The following is a 24,723-nucleotide window of genomic DNA, read 5'->3' as shown; positions in this document are numbered from 1 at the left end:
GTAACAGAGGGGAAAAAATTATTTGGAGGCAAACCATTTTAAAGCAGAGCCTTGAATGCTGACACGTCTTTAGACAGTTTAATAAGATTGTGTTAAGATTGCGCCAACCAGCGTGCAGCCTGTTACAGTCTGATTCTGATTCTGATTGTTGACAGTGTCAAATACTGCACTCAGGTCTCGAAGAATTAAAACTGTACTTTTTCCAGAGTCAGCAGCGAAAAGCACATCATTGAACACCTTCAGTAGAGCGGACTCTGTGCTGTGGAAGGCTCTGAAACAGACTGATATTTATCCAGAATATTATGTGTGTCTAAGAATGAATATAATTGGTGGAGGACAATGATAGGTTTGTAGCTTGAACCCATCCGCTGGAACGTTGAAGACAATATAATTACACTGCAAAGCAAGACACAAATAGGCAAGCTTCATGTTACTCGTGCACGGGAGAGAACCGGACAAAGCGCCGTCCCTTCGCTTGACCCCAGTTGCTCTCGCCCATTCTCCCGTACCACTGTTCTTTTATTGAGGTTACATGAATATGCATAAGTTCATTAACATATGACGTCTACATACACACAAAGAGTACCTTGCCTGTGTGTGTGTGTGTGTGTGTGTGTGGACTGCTGATCAAAGGGTCAAACATCCTTGGTCAGGGAGAGGGTAGCCTCCCCCTCACCCTAGATGGTTCATCCTAGATAACATGGTGAGGAAGTCCTGCAGTTCATCTAAACAAAGAGCACTTAGACTAGAACAGACGCAACTACGTTAATCCTACCATAAAACAATAAGACACGGTATGACCTCTCATGCTCCCAAAGTGCTGTCTAATACACACAAAGTTTGCAGACTATCAAGGATCAAAACCTCTACCAATCTACAACTAATTACAAAACTCTAAGCATATATAAGTAAATATTTCTAAGCATAAATGACAATCAACAATACAAATCTAACATTTCCCCCCTTTTTGACCTTTATGCTTGAAAAGTTCCCAGGTATGAATACCTCATGTCTGACAGTTTCAATGCAAACATTTTTATACTCAGCATATGTCAAATCACCCTAAATTACTGAAAAGGTACACAGTTTAACAAATGTATTAGCAGTTATCCCATTCCTCATTGATCTCATCTCATGGCAAACTGCATCCCACAAACAAACAAAGAAATTGTTAATTTAATAGTGAAAATAAGAAGATAACATTTTCAAAAACATCTCAGCTTGGTGGTGCTTCCTCCGGGTGTGCACATCACATGTCTCTCTGCAGAGTGGTTTAAGCTCTGCAGGGCGTCATGAATGTCTCTTCCAGTTGTTTCCATCACTGTCCATAGGACCAGAGTCCAAATGTATGTAGAATAGACATTCAAACATACCAGTTGGTTTTGTTGTTTGTCAACATGGGTCTCAGCTCCCATCCTGTGGACGATCCTCTCAGGCACTCCTTCTCGTCATGCATAGTCCTGATTTTGGGCCTGCTGGATCTGTCTCTCTTAGGTGAGAGTTGTCATGTGTCCATCTCCTCTGCCTTCCTCCTGGTTCAGCTGTTTCCGGCACCAGCTGGGGTCCTATAAGGATGAGCGTCGTAGTCAAGGTAACCAAGAGGGTCCTGGTCGCACACAGGTCCGTCACACCTCGCACTTGGTTGCCCTAGAGCTGATCAGAGGCTGGAGGTTGAAGTGCGAGCTTACCCTACGGGGGCTCAATCAGCACTCCCCCCTCACCACTGAAACAACCAAGTGTGAGATTTCTCTATTGTGCTGTCTTGAGGGTGCCGGGGTTTCCTGGGACCTCGACCTCTTGCAGTGGCTCTGATAAATCCAGGAGGGTCTCTCGCTATTTTGCAGGCAGTTAAAATGGTCCTTGCTGTGGCTCCAAGGTCTGATCTCATGATGGGCCCCAACCAGCTCGACCTTTGACCTCAACCACTGCCTGGTCCTGTCAGCTATGCGCTTCTCACTGGGCCTCTGAAGATTTCTCAGGAGATTACTGCTGCACCTGTATTTCCTTGCTAGGAAGACAAACTATTTGGAGAGCATGTCAACAATCATCAAACCACATTCTTTAGTTCAGTGAACTTCCCTTATAGGCCATCAAAGCCTCATCTGAACATGGGTGCACCACTTGCATAGGTTTAATATTTGTAAATAAAATGGCTAATCACACAAATCACTGCAACAATAATAAAAAACATTGTTTAATGTTAATCCTTGGACCCCTCCTCTTGACGCATGGACACACCCATGCGTCAACTCACCAAACCTGGATTCCTGTCTTAAAGAAAAAGATTAGCTAGATCATATCCCAGGCAACATCAGGGCATCTCCTCCCCTGGAGCAGCACCACCCTGGACCTATAATCCTGCAATAAAAATGTTAGTGTGTTTTGCATATTAAGTTTGCTTAACACCTGGCTCTCCCAGGAGCCTGCATACACACCATCATGGCCTGGAAAGCAAAATCTGGAAGTAAAATCAAACTTCATACCTGTAAACAATTGTATCATAAGAACAAGAAGCATTCAACATCAGCAAGACAAGTGTCATGTGCAGGTTTTCTCAAATCAGTAAACTACAATTATTTTCATAAGTCGCCTCAGACATGGATCATCCCATGTACTCAGGCAACATTAATGTAATCGGTGACTGCTCTTAAGCAAAGTCACTCCACTTATATATTACTATGGGCTCAAAGTGGCCAGCTAAGAGCCCATATTCAACTTTTCCATAAACACTGCATCTCCTATCTGTTTTTCTCATGTCACTTGTCCGCTTCTGCCGAATCCTCTACACGCAGTCATAGAAAAACAAACATTAGCAACACAGTGACCATTGGTGGTCAGACGCAGGTCGACAGGTTCCAGAGGTGCCATAAAAAGACCATAAAATTAGCCATCTATAGCTGTGGAAAGAAGTAACACCAGTTTTCAACACAGGAAATTTCACACATGTTATTCACATTATCAAAGTAACCTTCACATTTTCCCATCAACACAATGCAACAGCATCACCACTCATAACCTGTAAACACAGTTTTCCTCACACATAAACCCAGAAATCCTGTAGTAGGAAAAAACATCAACCAGTTGTCCTGGTATAAATCGCATCATCAATTCACATGAAGAACTGGCATGCTGTAAGAAAAGAAAATGCAAATATTAGCGCTTGCGCAGGCGTATGCATACTTTGTCACAGTTATCTCTGTGAGCAACACAAGCCTATGAATAACACACCTGATAAATGCACAGACACAGAAAATGGCATTTAAAAGGTTAAATCATCATGCAACCTCGAGTGTTGCTGTCATCTTTCTGCTCCTGTAAAAGGAAACACATGGGTTCATATGCACCTTTGTCAGGTGGGGGTTAGCTTCACACAATCATGTTCAGTCAGTCAGTCAGTTATTTTAAAATTCTTACTCATTCACTCAGTGGTTCCTTCTTTTGCTAATTGTGGAAATTATCATCGCATTCGTTTCCACGCTCAGCAAAACGACGATATTTCAAAAAGAAAAATAATTTAGACTGGATTTCCTCGTTGAATCCTTTTTGGGGGGGACTCTCGTTTTCCTAATTGTCCCAAATAAGTGGCTTTCTCCTGAGCCCATTTTAAATGTGGAGAAACTCACTTGCAACAATTTTCTTGACGACGTGTAACGCTTTTAATTCCCGACTTGCAGATCTGCTCAAAGAAAAGAAATTCACAAGCAAAAATCAGTGCTTGTTCAAAAATGAAAAATAAAAAATAACAGAGATTATCAAACCAAACTTTCAGTGCACTGTGAAAGTATCAAAATAAAAAGGCCTTGTTAAGTCATGACACAAACTCCTCATCAACTTCACAACAGGAGAAGAATCATCAGCTAGATTCACTCCAAACCAACCATCAACTGCACAACACACAACATAACCCTAATGTCATATTAGCTATGAGTTTAATCACCCGGTCTGTGCTCTTCACTCATTTAAGCCACAGATCTATTTTATTCAATTTTTCCTTTTTCCCTTCATCATAAAACATGTGACATGCTGTCATGCACTTCACAAAAGACGTTTGTTCTGACGTATTCAGAGTTGTGTATCTAAATACAGGATTCACTCGCACATCAAAACAGGAAACTCAGTGTTTTAGAGTCTCCACTCTAACAAACTCCAACACATCTCATTCACTCGTGCTAGAATTCAGTCACCTTTCATTAATCTAAAACCCAATCAAATAATTTGCATATCGGCTATTAACCCACTAAGTTGACAGGACAACAGAAATGCATGTTCAAAATGTTATCACTAAAAGAGAATTTCCCTCATACAGTAAATTTAGTAGTAAACTTGTGCTGCATCAATCAAGCAGGAAGCTTCTCCCAATTTACTATATTAACACTAAATTTATTATCTGATCATTGGTTGGTCAAACCAGAATCTTTTTTCCCACAAAAGTTTAAATTGTTGTCCTGCAACCTAGAGAGTCAATTTTTTGCATTGGATAAATTCAGCATTTGATAACAAGTGTCTGCTAAATTGACACTATTTTAACACTGATGAAAGATAACAAGATAATTTTCATTACATGTGTTTGTGTTATTAGGCAGGTTTAATGCATGTCTGTGGAGCTGCATATCCAGCAGAGCATGTTCTTAAAGCTGCCTTTCCTACACACTTCTCTGCTATTATTTAATCATTTCTTAACTAATGTGCTGTGAGTCCACTGGTCTTTGCATCACACGAGGTGACTTGGACAAGATGATAAACAGACTCACACGCTTAAGATGTTGTCTAATCTTCATAAGCTCTCTTGTGTTTGTGTTAGTAGGGTTAATGCATGTTCTGTGTGATTCTGTATATGTTTGTATATGTTTCAGACTCCTTCACAATTTTCCAACTTAAGCAGTCAGTTTTCTTTTTCCCCAGGTTTGCTAACCCAAATTTTGATTTCCCACATTTAATAACAAAATTTGTGTTCTCACCACTCTCACTATTGTCCTCTGCCACTTCAATAGTCCAATAGCAGGCAGTTTCTCCTTCAGCTTTGTCCTGTCCCTCCTCTGATGCGGTTGACTTTGTGCTAGTGTCTGAAGTGCTGCCGCTGCCTTCTTGGGTGACTTCTTAGCAGCTGCTGCCGGTTTCTTGGCTTTGGCCGCGGCGGGCTTCTTGGCTTTGCTCTCAGTAGCCTTGTTCATCTTGAAGGATCCGGAGGCCCCGGTGCCCTTGGTCTGCACCAGAGTGCCCTTCGCCACCAGGCTCTTGATGGCGGTCTTGACACGGGCCTTGTTCTTGTCCACATCGTAGCCATCGTAGCCAGCCAGAGCCTTCTTGAGAGCGGCCACGGACAGGCCGTTGCGCTCCTTAGAAGCGGCCACGGCTTTCACGATCAGCTCGCTCACGCTGGGGCCGACCTTCTTCGGCTTGGACCTCTGCACAGGGCGTGTTTATGATGGAGCTTTTCCGACCACAGCCGGCACATTAAGGGTCCATTTCTTTCATGTAGCTATGGTCGCTAGCCAGCATGCTAGCCGCATGTGGCTTGCCGAGTCACTCAGTCCTTTCTGAACATGTTGACATGCTGCCGCCGCCGAACCTGGCCTCAGATCCAGCAAGCTTAGCGCGCTGATCTCCAAAAGGTCCCGAAAGCCAGAAAGACGTCAAATAAATGTCTCGTTCTAAGAGTTCAAACAAAAACTCCTCTTCACGCCGCCATCTTGCTCGCCCCTCCGTGGAATTCATCCAATCAGATAGGAAGATGGGTTTGCTTTTCTTCTCTGATGCTGTTTGTCCACATTGCTGCTGCTTTGCTGGGACTCTTTGCTCAGGACTTGCTGCTGTCTCTTTATCATGTTATTGCTTTGGAGCTGCATTCCTTGTCTTCAGGGAGGGGTGAGAGCTTGCTTGCTTGTGAGGTTGAGAGACACATGGCACTGTAAATAAGTCAGCCAGAAACTTGGCCTGCATGTTTCCAATGATGTTAAACTATAACTTTCTTCCGACTGCTGCATGTGGAAAATTGATTCAGGTCTGCTTTTCACCTGAAAGTGACAAACTAAGACATTTCATTATTATCATCACTGCTTAATCAACACACATCTCTCTCTCCCTCTGTGTTTTTGTGAACAGTCTTTTCTTAAAAGCAGAAAATGAAATTGTAGTTGTTTTTGGCTGATCAACACAAAACCTTTTTCCTATGATTTTTCTTTTTCACTCTTTTTTTTTCTTTTTTTCGTTACAATAGCTGGTGACCTGCAGAATCACCGCTCTCACTCACAATCAAAGGCAATTACTTTTGCACAGTGCACAAAAACACTGTGATGTCAGACACATTCACACTCACTTTTTCATCTGCATAAATAAACCATATGGCTGGAGATATGTGCCATGGTGATCCATAGGCATGATCACACGTTTATTTAATTATTTTCAACCCAACAAAACAAATAAACAAAAACATGATGCTGATGTTATGAACACTCTACACACAAGTCAAGATGCAGGAAAACTGCTCACGGAAACGCTGCACACTCTCTGTTTCCCCCTCTTTGAGTAGTTCCCAGACAGCTCTTGATCTGATAATGTGTAGCTTGCTCATCAGCTCAGAAAAAAAACTGCAACGCAACATCACACAGTAGTTGCATGCTCTGCCCACAGCGGCAAAGTCTTACACTTTCATATTCAACACAGCTTCTCCATCATGTACTTTTAGATGTTTCATACAGGGTTCAGCATATTAGTTGTTTTCACAGGTGTGCTCCATATCTCAACAATGGCTCATAACAAGACGACAGTCTTTCACACAGGTCAAGTGCCTCTATGCACTTCATTAGTTTAAATATTTGCCTATATCACTTCTCCTCATATGTCATCGTACTGAATTTAAGCAACCACACGCTTAATGTAGATTACTTTTAACAACTATCCACCTCAATTACGTCTATGGTCTGGCACACAGGCTGTTGTCGATCAGGGCAAGCTAAAGAGTTAACATTTTGTGTCAGCTGCCAGGAGCAAAGTCCAGCACAAACGTCTGTCTCCCTCCAACTCACTCTTGGTTGCTTAGAAACCCATGATAACAACAACAGTCGGTGTCACAGACCACGTGTTCTGCTCCGCACACACTCACACAACAACAACAACAACAACGAGACGACGACGAAGATGACAATAACACAAAATAGGCCTACTCCGGACTCACACCGGACCGCTCGGGACCATGACCCAGTTGTGGGACGCTCACCCACTCGCGCGACAAAACCCAATGAAGGGACGCTCGGGACACACACCCAGGGCGATTTCAAAACCGGACACTCACCGGACGCATGGGACCCTTGGGCGATTTAACCAAAACTTCTTTTCGGGACACTAACCCAGGTATCGCTCCACAAAGCAGCGAACTTCTCAACGCCTCACAAAATGGCGGAGACTGCACAACGACACGGTTATAGAGTCGGCCTCTTCAAACTTACTTGCCGTTGCTTAGCGTGTAATATCACCCTCGAATCCCGCCGATCGACATTCATCGAGGAGAAAGATAGACCGCGAATCCACAGGAACTTCCTGGCTGACGTCAGTCTTTCGGCGTGTCCCTCCTCCCCTCGGTGAATGCGATTCCAGGGCTCCGGCTCGAAGGACCAATTAATGATAGGTTTGTAGCTTGAACCCATCCGCTGGAACGTTGAAGACAATATAATTACACTGCAAAGCAAGACACAAATAGGCAAGCTTCATGTTACTCGTGCACGGGAGAGAACCGGACAAAGCGCCGTCCCTTCGCTTGACCCCAGTTGCTCTCGCCCGTTCTCCCGTACCACTGTTCTTTTATTGAGGTCACATGAATATGCATAAGTTCATTAACATATGACGTCTACATACACACAAAGAGTACCTTGCCTGTGTGTGTGTGTGTGTGTGTGTGTGTGTGTGTGTGTGTGTGTGTGTGTGTGTGTGTGTGTGTGTGGACTGCTGATCAAAGGGTCAAACATCCTTGGTCAGGGAGAGGGTAGCCTCCCCCTCACCCTAGATGGTTCATCCTAGATAACATGGTGAGGAAGTCCTGCAGTTCATCTAAACAAAGAGCACTTAGACTAGAACAGACGCAACTACGTTAATCCTACCATAAAACAATAAGACACGGTATGACCTCTCATGCTCCCAAAGTGCTGTCTAATACACACAAAGTTTGCAGACTATCAAGGATCAAAACCTCTACCAATCTACAACTAATTACAAAACTCTAAGCATATATAAGTAAATATTTCTAAGCATAAATGACAATCAACAATACAAATCTAACAGACAACTTTCTCGAAAACCTTAGACAAAAATGGCAGCTTAGAGATTCGTCTAGAATTGCCAAATACTGACAGGTCCAAACCAGGATTTTTTAGAAGTGGCTGGACAACAGCTTGTTTAAATGAATGAGGGACAGTTCCATTTGAAACACTGCCATTTACAATAGCGAGGATGTTGGGGCCGACTGTCTTCAGCACATCTCTGAGAAATGGCGTAGGTAACACACCCAAGGGGCACATAGTTGGTTTCATGTGCATTATTATATCAGTAAGATGGGATAATGAGACTGCTTTAAATTCGGAGAAAAAGAATGAACATGTAGGTGGTTCAAAAGGACCGTGGAGCTTATCTTTCTTCGTTCTGCTTTCCTGCATTCCTGTCTGACGCCACGAGTGGCCTTATTTAGCCAAGGCTGAGTTTTAAATTTTTGCCATCTACATTTTAGAGGAGCAATTGAGTCCATAATGTTGGTACAAGCATTGTTTTTTTGTTTTAATGCGATCAACATAAAAAATAAAGCTAGAGCCTCAGGACAGTATGTTCAAAATAGTACAAGCATAACATTATTCATAAAACACCGGAAGTTATTTGAAAACTCTGAGGACAAAGAACACACAAACACACAGTGCCTCAGTGATTTGCAAAACTGTTTCACAGATCACAGAACTATATCAGGGTGTCATTTCTCAGGCAGAAATGTAGATAAAAATAATGAAATCCCCAAACAAGTGCAAAAAACACAGAGTCAAGAATAGGTTAAATATATAAATATAATCAATTAGAAACAGTAGCACATCAACATAAAACATATAAACATAAAGTTGGAGCCCGAGGACAGTGTGTCCAAAAGCACAACATAGCTATTAATTCAAGTTATTTTAAAATTTTGAGGACAATGAACACACAACCACACAGTACCACACTGCTCTTTATTGAGATTACATGAATATGCGTAGGTTCATTAACATATGATGTCTTATACTTAAACAGATACAGAGTAGGTGTCCTCCTATACCATAAATCAGTAAGAGAAGGTACAACCTCTCTCATGACCTTAGGATGTGTGTGCATGCCAGAGTGCTCTGGGAGGCACACAGAGTCTTTGCTAACTGCTAAGGATCAGACATCCTGTAGAGGCTAAGCCTATGCTTGAAGCCACTGAGGTGGTCGTTAACCGGGGTGACGCGATGTCACTGGTATGTATGAATTAAGTAAAAAGTCCAATAACCCCAGCAGTACTTATCTTGTCCTTTTTGGTCTTTATTCCCATATCAACTTAACATAACAGCGCAACGGTCACAAACTGTTTGCCTTCTTACAATTAATGACACACCTGACGCCGAGTACGTGCGTCTACATTAAATACCTTTACATGATCAAAACAGAAAAAGGTGACCTCTAGCGACCACATAAGGTATTAACCCAAGAATGGCTCCTACACATCCTATCAATATGCAATCGATTATACACCGTAAAAAAAAAAATCCTAAAAAAACGGTAACATTCCGGCAGCTGGGGAGCCAAAATAATACCATAAAATAACAGTAAATAACTTTCACATGAAATTACAGTTATTTTCAGTAATGACAATACAGTTTGTTGCCCTAATTTTACATGGGTTTTTGCCTTTTTCAAATGCTTTTAAACATTAAATTAGGAACATTTTAATGTGATTAAACAATGAAATTACCTATAAACAAGGTCCATGAATGCGGCAATATGAATAATAATACTGAAATGTACAGAAATATACAGTTAACAGTTGGTTTAAATAATAATGGATTGCATTCATATAGTGCTTTTTGAGACCCTCAAAGTGCTTTACAATTCCACTTTATAATTCCCCTCTGGCCATCACCAGTAGGTGGTAGGTGAAGTGTCTTGCCTAACGTTGTCAGTTCGACAACGGGGCTCGAACCTTCTGATTACAAGGCGAACTGCCAACTCTTGAGCCACGATCGCCCTAAATGGCAATAATAATAATAATTATTTGATGTAAAAAAAAATTATAAGAATCATTTTATATATTTTTCCATAGCATTACATTTGAATTAAACAGTTCAATCTTTCAAATAACGGACAAACATTTGTGAATGTATTTTAACAATCTAAATATGCATATCGTTAGCTTCATAGCATAAGTGCCTAAGTCATTGACTTAGTCAAATGACTTAGGCAATTATGCTATGAAGCTAACGATATGTACAGACAAATACATTTAAAAAAACAAGAAAATTATGTTTTATTACAATACAGTGATTTTACGTTAATTTACATTTGAAATGTAAAATCACAGTCTATTGATGTAAATTTAATGATATTTTAGAAGAACAGTACAAAACTGTAAAATACACAGTAAAATACTTTTATATTACAAATTTTTTTTACAGTGTATACCTCTAAGGATATATGAGTATATATTTCTAAGCATAAATGACAATCCAACAATATAAAAGTAACACTATTATTTCAAGTTGGATCCTGATGGGCAGATCAGAGGGATTCACGGTGAACGCGAGCAAAAAACTTGAAGTCTTTCTCCAGTTCACCAAAAATCTGAAATCATTGCTCAAACTCCAGTAACAGTCCCGTTATTTTATCTTTGAACTGCTTCATGTCTACCACACTTTGGGTCATGCACACATTTTTCAAACAGGGGAAGTGAGCTGCATCACCACCAGGGCTGGACTGGGACAAAAAAACGGCCCGGGCATTTTGACTAGCGACCAGCCCACCAGGTATTATAGGAATAGGAATATTCCTATGGTTTTTTTTATAGGAAAAACCATAAAGCCTTTGAATGAAAACAAACACTGTTGTGACAGTGATGTACACTGTCTTGTTGGTATATATGTATCAATCTAATAAACTTAAACCTACAGCATCCTCTCTATTCTGGTATTCTAAACAGTACTTAGCCGAAACCCAAAGACTGCTCGGTCGAGTTAACCTCCTGAACTATCTACAACATATGGTGGAAACCTGAAATCAAGACAGAGAAGACTAAAGGTGAGACATGATCATTACTGAATATTAAAAATAATAAATGACAGATTTAGATATATTTTCATAAATTATTCATTTACCACATCAATAAACAGCATGGCAGGACAAAATATTTTTTTAACATGGCAACCTTTAAAAAGTGAAAGGAGACAGAAAGACAGGTGAGAAAGAATAAAACTTAATTATACAGTATAATGGGACCCTGAAAAAATATTACTATGTACAATAATGGATTTCTATACATTTTACATCAGATGAAAACGTTTGTTGTAAGATTCAAATAATTTTTGGTAAAAGCTAGACATTTAATTGAGAATAATAAAAGAAAAGTAGTCCTTGTGCCCCACTTTCCCTGTTAATGCCCTACCTGGCCCCCTGGCAAAATTTTGCTAGACCCGCCCCTGCACAGTTACCAGCTGTCAGCTACATAGAAAAAGGATGATGGTGTTATTTGTCTCTCAGAAACAGTTCATAACTTCCCTTCAACTCATTCATGTCAACTAAAAGGCAAACCTGTTTTTCCATCACCTGTTCAGCTCTGATGATTCAGTAAGGACATCTCCTGGTTTCATCTTCATGTTTCCCTCTCACCACATATCCAAACCGATATCATGACCAGCAGCTTTACAGCTGTGGCTCCAGAAAACATCAGCTGATAGTAGAAATTAATATTACATAAATTCTAATAACAGCTGATCAAGTTTAAACGTGCTGCTGTTGTTTAGCGCGACCTCCTCTGGGTTCCTCGTTCTGGTGCAAAGTGGACAATAAACAAGCAAGAGAGACAGGACTTGCATCAGAAAAGCCGATCATCTGATCATTGATCAGTTTCATGATTGTGGTAGCAAAAGGAGAGGGAGGGGAGAGGATGAGAGAAGAAGAGACAGCTGACAGCGTAAAGACGCAGAAAAACTCCAGCTTTGTGTCTTTTTCCATTCTAGCTGAAGTCCGGGACAAACTGTGCTCCTTAGGTCAATACGAAACGCGGAATATTTTCTCTGAATACGAGACGATTCGGTTTTTTACGGGACGGTTGGAAACTCTAATAACTTACCTTATAAATAAAATAAAGTTAAACATCAGTAACATCATAGCACCCGCCCAGCAGTATATAAACTCCGTCATGCTAGCTAGTACGCAGAGTTATTGTAACTGACTGTAAAAAGTCAGCATAACGAAAATAAACTCCACCTAAACTTGGTTTATATCTGACCCAGACAGACTGCAGGTCATAAGTTCTCACTTGAAGTTCAGTTCACCTGACACTCGGACCGACGGCCACCTCAAGTCTCTGCTCTTCCTGCCTCACCTTTCCATCATCCACCTGCTGGCCTCCACCACTTGCTAACATTACTGAATCTGTGGAAGCTCCGCAATAGCCACCTCCAAACAACAATTGAGTTATTTTTACACATCTCCCAGCATCTGGCCAATCCACCACCTTTCAGTGTTTATACCGTTACGAGAAAAAAAAAAAAGAAAAAAAACTCATTGGCCCACCGGGCAAATGCCCAGTATGCCCGATGGCCAGTCCAGCTATGATCACCACCAGTGAGCTGCGTCTCCCACAATGACAGCTTCAACTTGAAAGAACGTATGCTGTCATAATACTGCGCGACAACTTTATTGCATCCTTGAAGCTGTTTGTTCAAGTTATTCAGGTGCTCTGTAACATCCACCATAAATGCAAGTTCTGCATCCATTCTGCGGAATGAAATTCTAACACTGGTTTGCCCTTTTCTTCCATGAACTGTTCAATTTTTTTCTTGTAAATCAAAGAAATGCCTCAGCATAGCACCTCAGCTCATCCATTTTACCTCAGTGTGGTATTGCAGGCCATAGATGTGGTCTTTTTCTCTGAGAAGGCTGACAAACTGACGGTGATTGAGGCTTCTGGAACAGATGGGATTAACAATTTGGATGACCACCTTCATGACATTATCCATTTTTAATGACTTGCAACACAAAGCTTTCTCGTGCAAAATACAGTGAAAAGCCCAAAAATCAAATACTCCATTTGCAGATTGCGCTTTATCTCTGAACTTGGTTAAGGCGCCTGCTTTTTTCCCAATCATTGAGGGCGCACCAGCTGTAGCCAGGCTGACACCGTGGGACTACTCCACTCCAACCCTGTCCAGTGCGCCGACGAGTGCGGTGAAAATAGCAGCTGCGGTCGTTGTATCTGTCATCGGCACCAACTCCACGAACTCCTCTGTAATGGTCAATGTGTCATCAACTCCGCGGATGAAAATTGCCAGTTGCGGAACATCTGTAATGTCCATGCCTTCATCAATTGCAACTGAAAACGCAATAAATAACTTTACTTTTTGCTTCAACTGGCTGTCCAAATCCTCTGAAAGATCAGAAATCCTGTTGGCAACTGTGTTTCTTGTCAGGCTGATATTTACAAAGGCCTGGCGCTTTTCAGGGTACACTATCTACGATGCCTTCATTATAAGTTTTTAGAAATTCACCCTCAATAAATGGTTTTGATGCTAGTGCAATTTCATTAGCGATGAGGTAGCTAGCTTTCACTGCATCGTCACTGATGTCTAGGCTGTGAGTAAATACAGACGGCTGTTTCTTCAGACCCACCAACGGTTCATTCACCTTCTCTCTACTTCACTGTCCTTGAAAGTTGTCATATTTGTCGGCATGAAGACTCACATAGTGGTGACGGAGGTTATATTCTTTCAGATCTGCAACAAGCTGGGAACACATACATACAAACATACAGTCTTCCTATTCACTTTCGTAAATAAATAGGAGGATTGATTGTGATATATGTGATAAGACTTTTAAAGATCCAGATTACCTGAAGGAACACCGGCAGATCAACATTAGAAAAGGACAGCACGAGTGAAGCTACTGTAAAAAGTGTTTTTGTTATTTTTATTATCTAAATTCAACTTCTTTTAAAACCTCACAAGTGTGTAATCAAAATGCCCACCTTGTTAATTGTCCTGAAAAGCTTTATAAGCTGGACAAAGAATCAGTGATGTTGCAGTCTTTCACAGCGATGGTGGTATAGCGGCAAACATAGCTGCATTCCAAGCAGTTGACCCGGGTTCGGTTCCCGGCCATCGCAGTTGCCATGCGCAGTGCTTTTCAAGCATGTGGACTGCATACTGTTTTACGCTAAAAACGTTGCATGAAAAGCACAAGGAGTGGACACATTTCATTGTTTGGAACACTGCTTTTCACTACAGCTCTTTGCATGTAAAAACTTTGCTCTTCTCCACAGCTGGCTGACGGACACGCAAAAGCGCAAGCAAGAGTGGCCACAGACCCACTATGCCGGCCTTTGTACACTCTCTCCATCTAACGATAGAGAGGAAGGATACATTCACTACTTCTAGCCTCCACTATTCAAATTCAGTATTTTCACAGTGTCCTAAAAGCTTCCTGAAAAGCCTTTACACTGTTTTCCAAAACGCTGCATCCAGAGCACAGTCAGGGACTGGAAGGACAGAGTAGATTTCCCCCATATGGACTTCTCTCTTCATTGGCTCCCAATTAAATCCCAAATAAAAATCCAAATACTTGCCCTCACACACAAGGTCTTGAATAATCACCACCAACTTTTGTCTACAAGATCTCACAGTGCCATATCATCCCAACAGAGTGCTTTGCTCTCAGACTGCTGGCTTCCGAGGGGATTTTAAAGTGCAATGGAAGGCAGAGCCATCACTTTTCAGGCCCCTCTCCGTGGAACCAGCTCCCAATTTGTATTCGGGACACAGACACTTGCTCTCATTTTTTAATTAAGCGTAAAACCTTTTTGCCAAAGTCCAATAACTTGAAAGAGGAGCCAAAGACGTCCTCGTCCCAGATTCGTCCCAAGACAGATTCACACCTATTCTCGCCTTGTCTGCTGTGACCTGAAGAACTCGCGTGACCATTGCGACTCTCAAGGTGCTAAAAATCACGCAAGAGTTTAAATGCGTGATAGGCCACACTTGAGTAGCAAAGAAGCTTTGCTGATGAGATTAAATGTGCAGTTGAATGAAAGCACTAGTCTTTTTAGTGATCTACCTTTTGACCAGTTTAGAACCTGACAAGCGAGTAATCACAATGCCCACCTTGTTAATTGTCCTGAAAATCTGTATAAGCCGGACAATGAATCAGTGATGTTGCAGTCTTTCACAGCGATGGTGGTATAGTGGCGAGCATAGCTTCCTTCCAAGCAGTTGACCCGGGTTCGATTCCCGGCCATCGCAGTTGCCACTCGCAGTGCTGTTCAAGCATGTGGGCTGCGTACTATCTTACACTAAAAACGTTCTCCGCTCTTTCTGCAAATGCTTACAACGTCAGGCCAGGTGCATTCTTCATCGGCCTCGCTGCTACCGTTTGCTGTGGAAAGACACTGTTCAAACAGGCTTTGAGTTCTCATCACTTCATACCTATACCTTCTTACATGAAACTATGATTGGACACGCTACTTCTTCATAAAGACACCCAGTCCCACTTTAAATATTGTGCTGAATGTTTGGAATGAAGATAACATTTTACTAACCATGTACTGATCAGCTCTTTGCGGTGGCAAAATCATCAGCTGTGTGTGTTACTGTTCATGCAAACAAGCAAGCTAATGTCAGCCAGCTAGCTTCAACCGCAGCTGTGCTGCACCAATCTCACGGAACTGCAAAACCACAAGCTTTCGCACCAAAGTCATGCAGCTACCGCATTTACAATCCAGCGTGGCCGTTGTTGTGCACATCCTACTTGAAAGATGTGTGGCGTAGGACTTGGAAGACGTATGTCTTTCAAGTATGTATTTCCACAGCCCAATGCGGTTGTTGTGGCCGAGCGGTCAAGGCGATGGACTAGAAATCCATTGGGTTCTCCCCGCACAGGTTCGAATCCTGTCGACAACGGTCAGTTGTTTTGCGGCAGTCCAGACGTTGATTTGAGAAGAAGGCATGGAGATCACCTGAGAAGGTGCCAGGAGAAAGAGCCAGGCCTTTGCTTGTGAAAATAGAGCACGCAGAAGCAATGGACCCAGCTATGTCCTGACAAAATTAGGCACATATTCAGTAAACATGGCATCCTTCAATTGGTCTCTTAGCCACCCCAGACGTGCCACCGTGTAGTCGTCCAGGATCCAGTCTGAGTACCGCCAATGACTCATGCGTCTGACAAATGCTCATTGCTTTGCAAGAGGACTGGGATCGGGATTGGAGGCACAGCGGATTTCACCGGGAATGGGACAACAGCAGAAATAGCTTCAAACGTCGAACATTACTGCATGAAAAGCACAAGGAGTGGACACATTTCATTGTTTGGAACACTGCTTTTCACTACAGCTCTTTGCATGTAAAAACTTTGCTCTTCTCCACAGCTGGCTGACGGACACGCAAAAGCGCAAGCAAGAGTGGCCACAGACCCACTATGCCGGCCTTTGTACACTCTCTCCATCTAACGATAGAGAGGAAGGATACATTCACTACTTCTAGCCTCCACTATTCAAATTCAGTATTTTCACAGTGTCCTAAAAGCTTCCTGAAAAGCCTTTACACTGTTTTACAAAACGCTGCATCCAGAGCACAGTCAGGGACTGGAAGGACAGAGTAGATTTCCCCCATATGGACTTCTCTCTTCATTGGCTCCCGATTAAATCCCAAATAAAAATCCAAATACTTGCCCTCACACACAAGGTCTTGAATAATCACCACCAACTTTTGTCTACAAGATCTCACAGTGCCATATCATCCCAACAGAGTGCTTTGCTCTCAGACTGCTGGCTTCCGAGGAGATTTTAAAGTGCAATGGAAGGCAGAGCCATCACTTTTCAGGCCCCTCTCCGTGGAACCAGCTCCCACTTTGTATTCGGGACACAGACACTTGCTCTCATTTTTTAATTAAGCGTAAAACCTTTTTGCCAAAGTCCAATAACTTGAAAGAGGAGCCAAAGACGTCCTCGTCCCAGATTCGTCCCAAGACAGATTCACACCTATTCTCGCCTTGTCTGCTGTGACCTGAAGAACTCGCGTGACCATTGCGACTCTCAAGGTGCTAAAAATCACGCAAGAGTTTAAATGCGTGAGAGGCCACACTTGAGTAGCAAAGAAGCTTTGCTGATGAGATTAAATGTGCAGTTGAATGAAAGCACTAGTCTTTTTAGTGATCTACCTTTTGACCAGTTTAGAACCTGACAAGCGAGTAATCACAATGCCCACCTTGTTAATTGTCCTGAAAATCTGTATAAGCCGGACAATGAATCAGTGATGTTGCTGTCTTTCACAGCGATGGTGGTATAGTGGCGAGCATAGCTACCTTCCAAGCAGTTGACCCGGGTTCGATTCCCGGCCATCGCAGTTGCCACTCGCAGTGCTGTTCAAGCATGTGGGCTGCGTACTATCTTACACTAAAAACGTTCTCCGCTCTTTCTGCAAATGCTTACAATGTCAGGCCAGGTGCATTCTTCATCGGCCTCGCTGCTACCGTTTGCTGTGGAAAGACACTGTTCAAACAGGCTTTGAGTTCTCATCACTTCATACCTATACCTTCTTACATGAAACTATGATTGGACACGCTACTTCTTCATAAAGACACCCAGTCCCACTTTAAATATTGTGCTGAATGTTTGGAATGAAGATAACATTTTACTAACCATGTACTGATCAGCTCTTTGCGGTGGCAAAATCATCAGCTGTGTGTGTTACTGTTCATGCAAACAAGCAAGCTAATGTCAGCCAGCTAGCTTCAACCGCAGCTGTGCTGCACCAATCTCACGGAACTGCAAAACCACAAGCTTTCGCACCAAAGTCATGCAGCTACCGCATTTACAATCCAGCGTGGCCGTTGTTGTGCACATCCTACTTGAAAGATGTGTGGCGTAGGACTTGGAAGACGTATGTCTTTCAAGTATGTAGTTCCAGAGCCCAATGCGGTTGTTGTGGCCGAGCGGGCAAGGCGATGGACTAGAAATCCATTGGGGTCTCCCCGCACAGATTCGAATCCTGTCGACAACGGTCAGTTGTTTTGCGGCAGTCCAGACGTTGATTTGAGAAGAAGGCATGGAGATCACCTGAGAAGGTGCCAGGAGAAAGAGCCAGGCCTTTGCTTGTGAAAATAGAGCACGCAGAAGCAATGGACCCAGCTATGTCCTGACAAAATTAGGCACATATTCAGTAAACATGGCATCCTTCAATTGGTCTCTTAGCCACCCCAGACGTGCCCCCGTGTAGTCGTCCAGGATCCAGTCTGAGTACCGCCAATGACTCATGCGTCTGACAAATGCTCATTGCTTTGCAAGAGGACTGGGATCGGGATTGGAGGCACAGCGGATTTCACCGGGAATGGGACAACAGCAGAAATAGCTTCAAACATCGAACATTACTGCATGAAAAGCACAAGGAGTGGACACATTTCATTGTTTGGAACACTGCTTTTCACTACAGCTCTTTGCATGTAAAAACTTTGCTCTTCTCCACAGCTGGCTGACGGACACGCAAAAGCGCAAGCAAGAGTGGCCACAGACCCACTATGCCGGCCTTTGTACACTCGCTCCATCTAACGATAGAGAGGAAGGATACATTCACTACTTCTAGCCTCCACTATTCAAATTCAGTATTTTCACAGTGTCCTAAAAGCTTCCTGAAAAGCCTTTACACTGTTTTCCAAAACGCTGCATCCAGAGCACAGTCAGGGACTGGAAGGACAGAGTAGATTTCCCCCATATGGACTTCTCTCTTCATTGGCTCCCAATTAAATCCCAAATAAAAATCCAAATACTTGCCCTCACACACAAGGTCTTGAATAATCACCACCAACTTTTGTCTACAAGATCTCACAGTGCCATATCATCCCAACAGAGTGCTTTGCTCTCAGACTGCTGGCTTCCGAGGGGATTTTAAAGTGCAATGGAAGGCAGAGCCATCACTTTTCAGGCCCCTCTCCGTGGAACCAGCTCCCACTTTGTATTCGGGACACAGACACTTGCTCTCATTTTTTAATTAAGCGTAAAACCTTTGTGCCAAAGTCCAATAACTTGAAAGAGGAGCCAAAGACGTCCTCGTCCCAGATTCGTCCCAAGACAGATTCACACCTATTCTCGCCTTGTCTGCTGTGACCTGAAGAACTCACGTGACCATTGCGACTCTCAAGGTGCTAAAAATCACGCAAGAGTTTAAATGCGTGAGAGGCCACACTTGAGTAGCAAAGAAGCTTTGCTGATGAGATTAAATGTGCAGTTGAATGAAAGCACTAGTCTTTTTAGTGATCTACCTTTTGACCAGTTTAGAACCTGACAAGCGAGTAATCACAATGCCCACCTTGTTAATTGTCCTGAAAATCTGTATAAGCCGGACAATGAATCAGTGATGTTGCAGTCTTTCACAGCGATGGTGGTATAGTGGCGAGCATACCTGCCTTCCAAGCAGTTGACCCGGGTTCGATTCCCGGCCATCGCAGTTGCCACTCGCAGTGCTGTTCAAGCATGTGGGCTGCGTACTATCTTACACTAAAAACGTTCTCCGCTCTTTCTGCAAATGCTTACAATGTCAGGCCAGGTGCATTCTTCATCGGCCTCGCTGCTACCGTTTGCTGTGGAAAGACACTGTTCATACAGGCTTTGACTTCTCATCACTTCATACCTATACCTTCTTACATGAAACTGGGATTGGACACGCTACTTCTTCATAAAGACACCCAGTCCCACTTTAAATATTGTGCTGAATGTTTGGAATGAAGATAACATTTTACTAACCATGTACTGATCAGCTCTTTGCGGTGGCAAAATCATCAGCTGTGTGTGTTACTGTTCATGCAAACAAGCAAGCTAATGTCAGCCAGCTAGCTTCAACCGCAGCTGTGCTGCACCAATCTCACGGAACTGCAAAACCACAAGCTTTCGCACCAAAGTCATGCAGCTACCGCATTTACAATCCAGCGTGGCCGTTGTTGTGCACATCCTACTTGAAAGATGTGTGGCGTAGGACTTGGAAGACGTATGTCTTTCAAGTATGTATTTCCACAGCCCAATGTGGTTGTTGTGGCCGAGCGGTCAAGGCGATGGACTAGAAATCCATTGGGGTCTCCCCGCACAGGTTCGAATCCTGTCGACAACGGTCAGCTGTTTTGCGCCAGTCCAGACGTTGATTTGAGAAGAAGGCATGGAGATCACCTGAGAAGGTGCCAGGAGAAAGAGCCAGGCCTTTGCTTGTGAAAATAGAGCACGCAGAAGCAATGGACCCAGCTATGTCCTGACAAAATTAGGCACATATTCAGTAAACATGGCATCCTTCAATTGGTCTCTTAGCCACCCCACACGTTCCCCCGTGTAGTCGTCCAGGATCCAGTCTGAGTACCGCCAATGACTCATGCGTCTGACAAATGCTGATTGCTTTGCAAGAGGATCGGGATTGGAGGCACAGCGGATTTCACCGGGAATGGGACAACAGCAGAAATAGCTTCAAACATTACTGCATGAAAAGCACAAGGAGTGGACACATTTCATTGTTTGGAACACTGCTTTTCACTACAGCTCTTTGCATGTAAAAACTTTGCTCTTCTCCACAGCTGGCTGACAGACACGCAAAAGCGCAAGCAAGAGTGGCCACAGACCCACTATGCCGGCCTTTGTACACTCTCTCCATCTAATGATAGAGAGGAAGGATACATTCACTACTTCTAGCCTCCACTATTCAAATTCAGTATTTTCACAGTGTCCTAAAAGCTTCCTGAAAAGCCTTTACACTGTTTTCCAAAACGCTGCATCCAGAGCACAGTCAGGGACTGGAAGGACAGAGTAGATTTCCCCCATATGGACTTCTCTCTTCATTGGCTCCCAATTAAATCCCAAATAAAAATCCAAATACTTGCCCTCACACACAAGGTCTTGAATAATCACCACCAATTTTGTCTACAAGATCTCACAGTGCCATATCATCCCAACAGAGTGCTTTGCTCTCAGACTGCTGGCTTCCGAGGGGATTTTAAAGTGCAATGGAAGGCAGAGCCATCACTTTTCAGGCCCCTCTCTGTGGAACCAGCTCCCACTTTGTATTCGGGACACAGACACTTGCTCTCATTTTTGAATTAAGCGTAAAACCTTTTTGCCAAAGTCCAATAACTTGAAAGAGGAGCCAAAGACGTCCTCGTCCCAGATTCGTCCCAAGACAGATTCACACCTATTCTCACCTTGTCTGCTGTGACCTGAAGAACTCGCGTGACCATTGCGACTCTCAAGGTGCTAAAAATCACGCAAGAGTTTAAATGCGTGAGAGGCCACACTTGAGTAGCAAAGAAGCTTTGCTGATGAGATTAAATGTGCAGTTGCATGAAAGCACTAGTCTTTTTAGTGATCTACCTTTTGACCAGTTTAGAACCTGACAAGCGAGTAATCACAATGCCCACCTTGTTAATTGTCCTGAAAATCTGTATAAGCCGGACAATGAATCAGTGATGTTGTAGTCTTTCACAGCGATGGTGGTATAGTGGCGAGCATAGCTACCTTCCAAGCAGTTGACCCGGGTTCGATTCCCGGCCATCGCAGTTGCCACTCGCAGTGCTGTTCAAGCATGTGGGCTGTGTACTATTTTACACTAAAAACGTTCTCCGCTCTTTCTGCAAATGCTTACAATGTCAGGCCAGGTGCATTCTTCATCGGCCTCGCTGCTACCGTTTGCTGTGGAAAGACACTGTTCAAACAGGCTTTGACTTCTCATCACTTCATACCTATACCTTCTTACATGAAACTGGGATTGGACACGTTATTTCTTCATAAAGACACCCAGTCCCACTTTAAATATTGTGCTGAATGTTTGGAATGAAGATAACATTTTACTAACCATGTACTGATCAGCTCTTTGCGGTGGCAAAATCATCAGCTGTGTGTGTTACTGTTCATGCAAACAAGCAAGCTAATGTCAGCCAGCTAGCTTCAACCGCAGCTGTGCTGCACCAATCTCACGGAACTGCAAAACCACAAGCTTTCGCACCAAAGTCATGCAGCTACCGCATTTACAATCCAGCGTGGCCGTTGTTGTGCACATCCTACTTGAAAGATGTGTGGCGTAGGACTTGGAAGACGTATGTCTTTCGAGTATGTAGTTCCACAGCCCAATGTGGTTGTTGTGGCCGAGCGGTCAAGGCGATGGACTAGAAATCCATTGGGGTCTCCCCGCACAGGTTCGAATCCTGTCGACAACGGTCAGCTGTTTTGCGCCAGTCCAGACGTTGATTTGAGAAGAAGGCATGGAGATCACCTGAGAAGGTGCCAGGAGAAAGAGCCAGGCCTTTGCTTGTGAAAATAGAGCACGCAGAAGCAATGGACCCAGCTATGTCCTGACAAAATTAGGCACATATTCAGTAAACATGGCATCCTTCAATTGGTCTCTTAGCCACCCCACACGTTCCCCCGTGTAGTCGTCCAGGATCCAGTCTGAGTACCGCCAATGACTCATGCGTCTGACAAATGCTGATTGCTTTGCAAGAGGATCGGGATTGGAGGCACAGCGGATTTCACCGGGAATGGGACAACAGCAGAAATAGCTTCAAACATTACTGCATGAAAAGCACAAGGAGTGGACACATTTCATTGTTTGGAACACTGCTTTTCACTACAGCTCTTTGCATGTAAAAACTTTGCTCTTCTCCACAGCTGGCTGACAGACACGCAAAAGCGCAAGCAAGAGTGGCCACAGACCCACTATGCCGGCCTTTGTACACTCTCTCCATCTAATGATAGAGAGGAAGGATACATTCACTACTTCTAGCCTCCACTATTCAAATTCAGTATTTTCACAGTGTCCTAAAAGCTTCCTGAAAAGCCTTTACACTGTTTTCCAAAACGCTGCATCCAGAGCACAGTCAGGGACTGGAAGGACAGAGTAGATTTCCCCCATATGGACTTCTCTCTTCATTGGCTCCCAATTAAATCCCAAATAAAAATCCAAATACTTGCCCTCACACACAAGGTCTTGAATAATCACCACCAATTTTGTCTACAAGATCTCACAGTGCCATATCATCCCAACAGAGTGCTTTGCTCTCAGACTGCTGGCTTCCGAGGGGATTTTAAAGTGCAATGGAAGGCAGAGCCATCACTTTTCAGGCCCCTCTCTGTGGAACCAGCTCCCACTTTGTATTCGGGACACAGACACTTGCTCTCATTTTTGAATTAAGCGTAAAACCTTTTTGCCAAAGTCCAATAACTTGAAAGAGGAGCCAAAGACGTCCTCGTCCCAGATTCGTCCCAAGACAGATTCACACCTATTCTCACCTTGTCTGCTGTGACCTGAAGAACTCGCGTGACCATTGCGACTCTCAAGGTGCTAAAAATCACGCAAGAGTTTAAATGCGTGAGAGGCCACACTTGAGTAGCAAAGAAGCTTTGCTGATGAGATTAAATGTGCAGTTGCATGAAAGCACTAGTCTTTTTAGTGATCTACCTTTTGACCAGTTTAGAACCTGACAAGCGAGTAATCACAATGCCCACCTTGTTAATTGTCCTGAAAATCTGTATAAGCCGGACAATGAATCAGTGATGTTGTAGTCTTTCACAGCGATGGTGGTATAGTGGCGAGCATAGCTCCCTTCCAAGCAGTTGACCCGGGTTCGATTCCCGGCCATCGCAGTTGCCATTCGCAGTGCTGTTCAAGCATGTGGGCTGCGTACTATTTTACACTAAAAACGTTCTCCGCTCTTTCTGCAAATGCTTACAATGTCAGGCCAGGTGCATTCTTCATCGGCCTCGCTGCTACCGTTTGCTGTGTAAAGACACTGTTCAAACAGGCTTTGACTTCTCATCACTTCATACCTATACCTTCTTACATGAAACTGGGATTGGACACGTTATTTCTTCATAAAGACACCCAGTCCCACTTTAAATATTGTGCTGAATGTTTGGAATGAAGATAACATTTTACTAACCATGTACTGATCAGCTCTTTGCGGTGGCAAAATCATCAGCTGTGTGTGTTACTGTTCATGCAAACAAGCAAGCTAAAGTCAGCCAGCTAGCTTCAACCGCAGCTGTGCTGCACCAATCTCACGGAACTGCAAAACCACAAGCTTTCGCACCAAAGTCATGCAGCTACCGCATTTACAATCCAGCGTGGCCGTTGTTGTGCACATCCTACTTGAAAGATGTGTGGCGTAGGACTTGGAAGACGTATGTCTTTCGAGTATGTAGTTCCACAGCCCAATGTGGTTGTTGTGGCCGAGCGGTCAAGGCGATGGACTAGAAATCCATTGGGGTCTCCCCGCACAGGTTCGAATCCTGTCGACAACGGTCAGCTGTTTTGCGCCAGTCCAGACGTTGATTTGAGAAGAAGGCATGGAGATCACCTGAGAAGGTGCCAGGAGAAAGAGCCAGGCCTTTGCTTGTGAAAATAGAGCACGCAGAAGCAATGGACCCAGCTATGTCCTGACAAAATTAGGCACATATTCAGTAAACATGGCATCCTTCAATTGGTCTCTTAGCCACCCCACACGTTCCCC

At 43.4% G+C, this 24,723-nt stretch overlaps 1 protein-coding gene and 10 non-coding genes across 11 annotated transcripts; 10 read left to right on the top strand and 1 right to left on the bottom strand.

The window, feature by feature from the left end:
- Positions 1 to 3,267: 3,267 nt before the first annotated feature.
- Positions 3,268 to 5,420, bottom strand: LOC146701458 (histone H1-like; the record flags this gene model as incomplete). Its single annotated transcript, XM_085469256.1, has 2 exons — positions 3,268 to 3,312; positions 4,959 to 5,420. Coding segments are annotated over 2 exons (507 nt in total), but the record flags the coding sequence as incomplete, so codon positions are not given.
- A 10,005-nt stretch (positions 5,421 to 15,425) lies between these two features.
- Positions 15,426 to 15,497, top strand: trnag-ucc (transfer RNA glycine (anticodon UCC)). The gene has a single exon. It is a non-coding gene; the product is annotated as a tRNA-Gly (tRNA).
- Positions 15,498 to 16,072: 575 nt separating this feature from the next.
- Positions 16,073 to 16,154, top strand: trnas-aga (transfer RNA serine (anticodon AGA)). The gene has a single exon. It is a non-coding gene; the product is annotated as a tRNA-Ser (tRNA).
- Positions 16,155 to 17,522: 1,368 nt separating this feature from the next.
- Positions 17,523 to 17,594, top strand: trnag-ucc (transfer RNA glycine (anticodon UCC)). Its single transcript has one exon. It is a non-coding gene; the product is annotated as a tRNA-Gly (tRNA).
- Positions 17,595 to 18,169: 575 nt separating this feature from the next.
- On the top strand, positions 18,170 to 18,251 carry trnas-aga (transfer RNA serine (anticodon AGA)). Its single transcript has one exon. It is a non-coding gene; the product is annotated as a tRNA-Ser (tRNA).
- Positions 18,252 to 19,619: 1,368 nt separating this feature from the next.
- trnag-ucc (transfer RNA glycine (anticodon UCC)) lies at positions 19,620 to 19,691 on the top strand. Its single transcript has one exon. It is a non-coding gene; the product is annotated as a tRNA-Gly (tRNA).
- A 575-nt stretch (positions 19,692 to 20,266) lies between these two features.
- trnas-aga (transfer RNA serine (anticodon AGA)) lies at positions 20,267 to 20,348 on the top strand. Its single transcript has one exon. It is a non-coding gene; the product is annotated as a tRNA-Ser (tRNA).
- Positions 20,349 to 21,702: 1,354 nt separating this feature from the next.
- Positions 21,703 to 21,774, top strand: trnag-ucc (transfer RNA glycine (anticodon UCC)). Its single transcript has one exon. It is a non-coding gene; the product is annotated as a tRNA-Gly (tRNA).
- A 575-nt stretch (positions 21,775 to 22,349) lies between these two features.
- trnas-aga (transfer RNA serine (anticodon AGA)) lies at positions 22,350 to 22,431 on the top strand. Its single transcript has one exon. It is a non-coding gene; the product is annotated as a tRNA-Ser (tRNA).
- Positions 22,432 to 23,785: 1,354 nt separating this feature from the next.
- Positions 23,786 to 23,857, top strand: trnag-ucc (transfer RNA glycine (anticodon UCC)). The gene has a single exon. It is a non-coding gene; the product is annotated as a tRNA-Gly (tRNA).
- Positions 23,858 to 24,432: 575 nt separating this feature from the next.
- trnas-aga (transfer RNA serine (anticodon AGA)) lies at positions 24,433 to 24,514 on the top strand. Its single transcript has one exon. It is a non-coding gene; the product is annotated as a tRNA-Ser (tRNA).
- Positions 24,515 to 24,723: the final 209 nt, after the last annotated feature.

The sequence above is a fragment of the Copadichromis virginalis genome, linkage group LG9 (assembly GCF_057382275.1).
Source record: "Copadichromis virginalis isolate Kocher_CV1m ecotype Utaka linkage group LG9, C_Virginalis_male_GT1.1, whole genome shotgun sequence".
Taxonomy (NCBI): domain Eukaryota; kingdom Metazoa; phylum Chordata; class Actinopteri; order Cichliformes; family Cichlidae; genus Copadichromis; species Copadichromis virginalis.
The sequence above is the reverse complement of the archived record's forward strand: the minus strand, read 5'-3'. Positions and strand labels throughout refer to the sequence as shown.